General features: G+C 39.0%; 1 protein-coding gene across 2 annotated transcripts in view; it reads right to left on the bottom strand.

Moving 5' to 3' along the window:
* Window positions 1-6,004: 6,004 nt before the first annotated feature.
* FBXO22 (F-box protein 22) overlaps window positions 6,005-7,611 on the bottom strand; it is a 28,306-nt gene continuing 26,699 nt past the window's right edge. For both annotated transcript variants that reach the window (XM_039238177.1, XM_039238175.1), the window contains exon 7: window positions 6,005-7,150. In XM_039238177.1, the coding sequence (XP_039094108.1) occupies window positions 6,733-7,150 (418 nt within the window). In that variant the 3' untranslated portion in view covers window positions 6,005-6,732. The remainder of the gene's footprint in view (window positions 7,151-7,611) is intronic.

The raw sequence follows: 7,611 nt of genomic DNA, 5'->3' as shown, positions 1-7,611 counted from the left end.
TCTCTCTCTCTCTCTCTCTCTCTCTCAGGAATAAATAAAACATTAAAAACAATTAAAAACAAAGAACCAGCTCAGTTTTGTTCATCTCTTCTACTGGCTTTTTGCTGTTGGTGGTTTCTATATCATTTATTTTTGCACTAGTCTTTATTATTTTCCTTCTTCTGCTGGCTTTAGGCTTTATTTGTTGTTCCTTTTCTAGCTCCTTTAGGCATAAGGTTAGGTTGTGTATTGGGAACCTTTCTTGCTTTTTAGATAGACCTGAATTGCAATGTACTTTCCCCTTAGGACTGCCTTTGCTGCATCCAGCGTTTGGACAGACTGTTGTATTTCATTTTCATTTGCTTCCATGTATTTTATTTCTTCTTTAATTTCCTGGTTAACCCATTCATTCTATAGTAGGGTATTCTTTTTTTTTTTTTTTTTATGTTTTATTTATTTCTAGGAGAGAGAGAGAGAGACAGCATGAGCAGGGGAGGGTCAGAGAGAGAGGGAGTCACAGACTGAAACAGGCTCCAGGCTCTGAGCTGGCAGTCAACACAGAGCCCGACGCGGGGCTTGAACCCACGAACCGCGAGATCATGACCTAAGCGAAAGTCGGACGCTTAACCGACTAAGCCACCCAGGCGCCCCAGTAGGGTATTCTTTAACTTCCATGTATTTGTGGTCTTTCCACATTCTTTCTTATGGTTGATTTCAAGTTTCATAGTGTTGTGATCTAAAAATATGCATGGTATGATTTAGATCATTTGGTACCTATTTTAGAGCTGATTTGTGACCAGTATGTGATCTGTTCTGGAGAATGTTCCATGTGCCCTTAAGAAGAATATGTGTTCTGAATATATGTTAAGTCCATCTGGTGCAGTGTGTCATTCAAAGCCATTGTTTCCTTATTGATATTCTGCTTAGATGGTCCATCCATTGCTGTAAGTGAGGTGTTAAAGTCCTCTACTATTATTGTATCATTAGCAATGTTTCTTTATGTTTGTGATTAATTAATTTATATATTTGGGTATTTCCCAGTTGGAGGCATAAGTATTTACAATTGATCTTGATGGATAGACCCCTTAATTATCATATAATGCCCTTCTTCATCTCTTGTTATAGTCTTTGGTTTAAAATCTAGTTTGTCTGATACAAGTATGGCTCTTCTGGCTTTCTTTTGACTTCAACTAGCATGATAGATGGTGCTCCATCCCTTTTTTTTTTTTTTTTCATCCCTTTTCAATCCAGAGGTGACTTTGGGTCTAAAATGAGTCTCTTATAGGCAGCATATAGATGGATCTTGTTTGTTGTTGTTGTTGTTGTTTTTGTGCTTTCCGATACCCTATGTCTTTTGATTGGAGCATTTAGTCCATTTACATTCAGAGTGATTATTCAGACATGAATTTAGTGTCATTGTGTTACCTGTAGAGTTGGTGTTTCTGGTGATGTGCTCTGGTTCTTTCTAGTGTTTATTGCGTTGGCCTTTTTTTCTCCCCTCCAATTAAGTCCCCTTAAAATTTCTAGTAGGGCTTGGTTAATGGTCATAAAGTCCTTTAGTTTTGTGTCTGGGAAACTCTTTCTCTCCCCTTCTATTCTTGCTGGATAAAGAATTCTTGGCTGCACTTTTTTCCCATTCAGCACATTGAATATTTCCTGCCACTCCATTCTGGCCTGCCATGTTTCAGTGGACTTGTCTGCTGTTAACCTTTTGTGTCTATCCCTGTAGGTTAAGGACCTTTTGTCCCTAGCTGCTTTCAGAACTCTCTTTGTATTTTTTTTTTTGCAAGTTTCACTGTGATACGTTGTTTTGACATGTTTTTGTTGATTTTGAAGAGAGTTTTCTGTGCCTCTTGTACTTAAATGCCTGTTTCATTTCCCAGATTAGAGAAGTTTTTGGCTATCATGGTTTGAATAAACCTTCTGCCCCTTTCTGCTGCTCTTTTTCTGGGACTCCTTTGATACCAATATAATTTCGCTTTATGGAATCCTTGAGTTCCCTAGGTCTTCTATATCACCTATTCTCTCATCTGCTTCTTAAGTCCATGTTGTGACTATATCCAGTCAGTTTTTTTGTTGTTTTTTTTTTGTTTGTTTTTTTACAAATAGTTTATTGTCAAATTAGTTTCCTATATCCAGTCAGTTTTGCATCTCAGTTACAGCATTTTCTATTTTGTCCTGACTAGTTTTTAGGTCTTTGATCTCTGTAGCAAGGATTTCTCTGGTGTCCTCTATGCTTTTTTCAAGCCTACCTAGTAATCTTTTGAGCAAGTTCCTGGCTGTGACTTCTTCTTGACCTTTCTTTTGGGGAGACTTCCTCCATCTTGTCACTTGGGGTATGTTTCTAAATTTTGTGTTTTGGAAGCTTGTTATGCTTTCTGCACCTGAGAGTAAGGCTATATTAAAAAGGGATCATACACAGTCCAGGGCCTGGTGCTTCAGGACAGTTTGTGGTGTATGCTGTGTGCACTCTGCTGCTGTGTTTTGGCTGCTCTTTCCCACTTGTCAGTCATCTGCAGAGCTCTTCTTTGCCTGCAGTGGGGAGTGTATGGACCTTTAACTAGGTGTGCTTTGATTTGTTAAAATAAGCCTGGAAAAAAAGAAAGAAAGAAAAAAGCTTCATCCCAAAAAAAGGAGAAAATGAAAGGGAATAAAAAAGCCAAACAAAGGATTATAAATAAACCTGATCCCAAAGAAAGGTGGGGGGGGGGGGGAGATAAAATGAAAGGAAAAAAAGAAGTCTGATCCAAAAAGAGAGAAAGGAAATGAAAAAACAAACAAACAAACCACCTGTAAGTCTGATTCCAAAAGGAAAAAAGAAGTAAAGAAACAAAACTAAGCCTGGCCCTATTTCCACCAGAACAGCAGGTGATGCTTTGAAGCACTCTATTTTCATACTTGGTACATGCAGGGGACTGCATGTGTTGGTCTTCTGGAGGAGAGGCCTGTTGTGCTGAGTCCATCCTTCCCTAGGAGTATGCAGTTGCCATGCACAAGGCAACGGGGTTTGGTGTAAGTGGTTTCTGCCTCCACTGGGGGCCACTGTGTTGCTCTCTGATATCCCACCCTGTTGGTGTTGAGGGCGAAAATGGCGCCACCACATTCTCTGGTCCTAAACCCTCACAGAATAGTGAGGGCAGCAAAGTTGCCTACTTCCCAAACCAGAGTTTGAGCTCCACACAGTTTGCAAAAAACCTGTGGCACTCAATACCTCTTGCTTCCCCGCTCCCCACCCCCACATCGTCAGAGGTTCTCCTCTTATGCAAACCGGATGCTGCACTCTGTCATCTCTCTCCCTTTTGTCTCTCCCTCCCCTCTGTGGCACCGCCATTTTTCTCTCCAATTCACTTCCATGCATATGCCACAGTCTCTCTCCAACTGTGGAAATCCTTCTGCTAGCCCTCAGATCAATTTCCTGGGTGTTGCAAGTGATCTGATCTCAACACAGCTATATTTGAGGGACAAGGAAAGCCTAGGGTCCACCAGCTTCTCCACCATCTTAACTCCGTCCCAAGAATACCCGAATTTGCAGTATAGATCAATAGCAAAGCTTTTGCTATCTGGCCTCTTTTACAAGTTTGAGAAGTTGCTGTGTTTGCTAATAACCCAGTTTTAGGCTAAGTTGAGAGAACTAGAAGCAGTGAAGTGGCCCACCGAATGCCCTTCATTAGTATAGTTCATGGTAGATTATGTCATCATGCAGCACGTCTGTTTTTAGATCTTAATCCCAAGGTATACCACCGTCCCTCCTTTTCCTTAGATCACTATGCTTCCTTAGATGGCTTATAAGTTTTACTTGTACAAAAAATAATTGAAATCTATTCCTTGAAGGCGCTCTTTACAGAGCAAAATGTGGCAAGACTGTGTTTTGAAAGCATAAAAAGGAAGTATTTTAAATGTCTTGATTAAATCATCCTATCAGTCTGCTCATCATTTGAGAGAAAGCAGTTCTGTGTATGAAGACACTAAGAGTATATAACTGTACTTCTCTTGTGTGCATGTGTCTTTTCAAGTGTGATCTTTCTTTCCAGTTTCAGAAATGACTATCACAGTTGCCATTCCTAGGAATTTAGTATGTTTTTAGCTGAAAAAATAACAACTCTTTAGTGCTTGCTTTTAACACCTGTCTTTCAAAACTGTAATTAATTACTTCTTTTTAACTTTGCTTAAGTTCCTCTTCCCTTCCATGGAACATCAAGGCCATCAAGGCAGTGTATATGGCTTTTATTTTCATCAGAACGACCTTTGTTTCTACTGGGTCTTCTCCCCTTTCTGTTCTGCACCAAGATTACAAACGTGTAGTCAAATGAATTTACCATTCATAACTAGCTCCGAAAGCTCAGCTATACAAAGGAACCCTAATAATCTCACATACTGTACTGAAATGATCCTGCAGCAGAATCTCCTTTGGAAAGTAACAAAACATTCTGTAGGAGTATTAATTTGAAAAAATAATCCATTTACTCATCATGCTCATTTTGTTCATATTTTTAAGTTTTCAAATCCTTTTTCCTCTATTAGTCAACCAACTCTTGTTGAAATCAAGGAGAAAGAAAATTTACAATGCATTTTCTGTATGGGCTTTTAGGCACATCCAAAGATGTGCATTTTGAATACTGTCTATTTGATAATGGATAACCAATGTCAAATAATAGGAAAGTTTAATAACCAAATAAAAACTAAATATTAATATTCACAGATAAAAAGTTTGAAAATTGTTCTTTGGACTTTCTTCAGGAACTAAGATTTAGGATAACCATAAAATGAACACTTAAGTATTGTTATCATATATATAAACAGCAAGAGAAAAACCTTTTAACATAAAGACTGTTAGGAAAGGGACCAAAAGGGGCGCCTGGGTGGCTTAGTTGGTTAAGCGTCCGACTTTCGCTTTGGTCATGATCTCGCAGTTTGTGGGTTCGGGCCCCGCGTTGGGCTCTATGCTGACTGCAGCTCAGAGCCTGGAGCCTGTTTCAGTCTGTGATTCCCTCTCTCTGACCCTCCCCTGCTCATGCTGTCTCTCTCTCCTAGAAATAAATAAAACATTTAAAAAAAAAAAAAAAAAAGGAAAGGGACCAAAAATCGAAAAGCAGGAAAGTTAATACATTTGATTTCACTTACCTTGCAAGTTTTTTTTTTTTTTAACATTTTTTAATGTTTATTTTTGAGAGAGAGAGAGAGCACAAGCAGGGGAGGAGCACAGTGAGAGGGAGACACACAGAATCGAAATGCGCTCAGGCTCTGAGCTGTCAACACAGAGCCCAACATAGGGCTCGAACCCATGTACTGTGAAATCATGACCTGCGCCAAAGTCAGACGCTCAACCGACTGAGCCACCCAGGTGTCCCCCTTGCAATTTTCTACTCTTCTGTCAGAATCAATAATGAATACAAAAGTGCCATACATTAGTTACACTGTATTAGGGAGAATATGCTAATATAAACATCTGTTGTAATGAAGCCCTGGGGAAAAAAACACTGGCTGAGGCAGGATTTATGTTCATTTCAATCTTATAAGACAGTCTGGAGATGGGCAACCCAGGCCACTTATGGTAGCACTTCAACAAAACTGTATAGCACCCCCAGGATCCTTCGTGTGGTTCTCTTCCCAAGTAGTGTTGTCTCTTCTGGAGAATCCAGGATGGCACACCATCAGAACACTTCCAAGCAACAAGCTTGAGAAAGGGCAAAAAACTGTCATACCATTTTGAATGACCCATCACTTCTCACATTTCATTGGCCACAATGGCAATGAGAGAATGGGAAATGTCTCTGTTATGCAGGCAACGTGCATAGGTGAAATCTACGGTTCCATCACTATATGAAGAAAGGTCACTGGGGAAAATCTGTGTTCTCAGAACATATTTCATTAGATATTAGCATAATTAGAAATATAAACTTAAAAAAGCCATTCTGGGAATACAGCAGGATTTACTAGCTGACTATCATTCTGGGCTTTCTTTTCTGAAGTATTAGTTTACTTCCATCATTCACTAACCAAAAGCAATGATGTACAAAACAATGAATGAGTTTCCAAGGTATGTTTTATTGGTTAAAACCAAAATAAGGTAATGCAATTGTCTGGTCTGCCAGTTCTATTATAGAATTAGGTGAAAAGGATTTTTCATTTACAATTCCTTCATTGAGGGAAAAGGAAATTTTTTTTCCTCATAAAGTAATAAAATATTGGTTAGTCTTGGCAATTTATTTGGCTAAGCAACTTCGGGGTACTAGAACAAAAATAGTTCTTTAATTTTTATCAAATAAGTAAAAACTAATAATTTTGTTACAGCTTCTAAAAAAATCGGTAAAACTGTAAAGCAGAGAAGGATTTCCCAAGCTATCCATGTATGTTTCTCCTTCATTAAGAGAGAAAAAAATGTCTTCGTGATTTTGCTAAAAGATCTAACAGTTCAGAGGTAGTCATGGAATGTCTTAAAGCTCCATCCTACTGATGAATCCTCTTTGTATCTTCCTATGCAGAAGACTATTTAAGTCACATTACATAGCAGTTACATAATCCAGTACAATATAGCCGTAATCGGTTTGGCACAAAAGCTCTCAATTCTGTTTGCATTATGTTAGGTACGAAGTTGTCCATCAAATTTATTAAAAACTACCCCTGATGTAGTCTTTAGAGTCAAAGTTACAAAACTGATACATATAAAGTGAAATACACATATCCCAATTTCCATTTTCTAGGAAAGGCAGAGCCCGAAAGTTTTATATTGTGAAAGCCACTTTACAGGTGGCTTCATTTAGATGACCCAAGATGAATCAGTGTCATTATTGTTGTATAGCTGTGAAACAGATCATCATCCTTCATCTCATTACATTTCTTCAATATGAAGTTCCCAGTGACTATGCGATCACATCCAATTTCTCCATTTCCAAAGAAGCCAAATAAAGGAACACTGGGAAAATACTTTCTGAATGCATCAGCCTCAACATTCCCCTTGGCTCTGTAATACTGAAAACCCCTGCCAACACATGCAAACATGAAGCCAATGGTATTCTGTTCCGGGATGCTGGCAGCTTTGAGGCGCTGCATCGCAGCCTCAGCAGTCTTCTCGTCATTGACCTCCTCATTGAGAAGCACGGTGGCACTCTGGATTCGGTGTCCACTAAATGACAGTCCAACCACACCAGTGGCATCAATATCCAGAGGGTTTCTGGAAATTCAATTAGAAAAGTGTGGTGATACACCATGAAACATATAATGAGAATATAAATTTTAAAGTGTAAAGAAAACTCCTGATCCACTAATTAGGAGTTACTGCCTTTAAAAGCCTACGTTAGTCTGAGGCTCACCTTCCCAGACAGGAGGAGTGTAACAGGGGTTAACAATTAAACTATTAATACATTTAAAAGAATGCAGGGAAGCAGATCTGTGAAGAAGTAAGCAACTACTTTTTTAGTTACAAATTCAAGGGGCAAATGCATGTCCACATAGATTTCTGAAACCCATCCTGGGTTTTTATTTATTTTATTTTATTTTTATTATTATTATTTTTTAATGTTTATTTCTGAGAGAGAGAGAGACAGCGTGAGCAGGGGAGGGTCAGAGAGAGTGGGAGACACAGAATCTGAAGCAGGCTCCAGGCTCTGAGCTAGCTGTCAGCACAGAGCCCGA

This window comes from Hyaena hyaena, unplaced genomic scaffold (assembly GCF_003009895.1).
Source record: "Hyaena hyaena isolate Hyena2069 unplaced genomic scaffold, ASM300989v1 scaffold_137, whole genome shotgun sequence".
In the NCBI taxonomy this organism is placed as follows: domain Eukaryota; kingdom Metazoa; phylum Chordata; class Mammalia; order Carnivora; family Hyaenidae; genus Hyaena; species Hyaena hyaena.
Note: the sequence above shows the minus strand (reverse complement) of the source record. Positions and strands in the feature narration are given on the sequence as shown.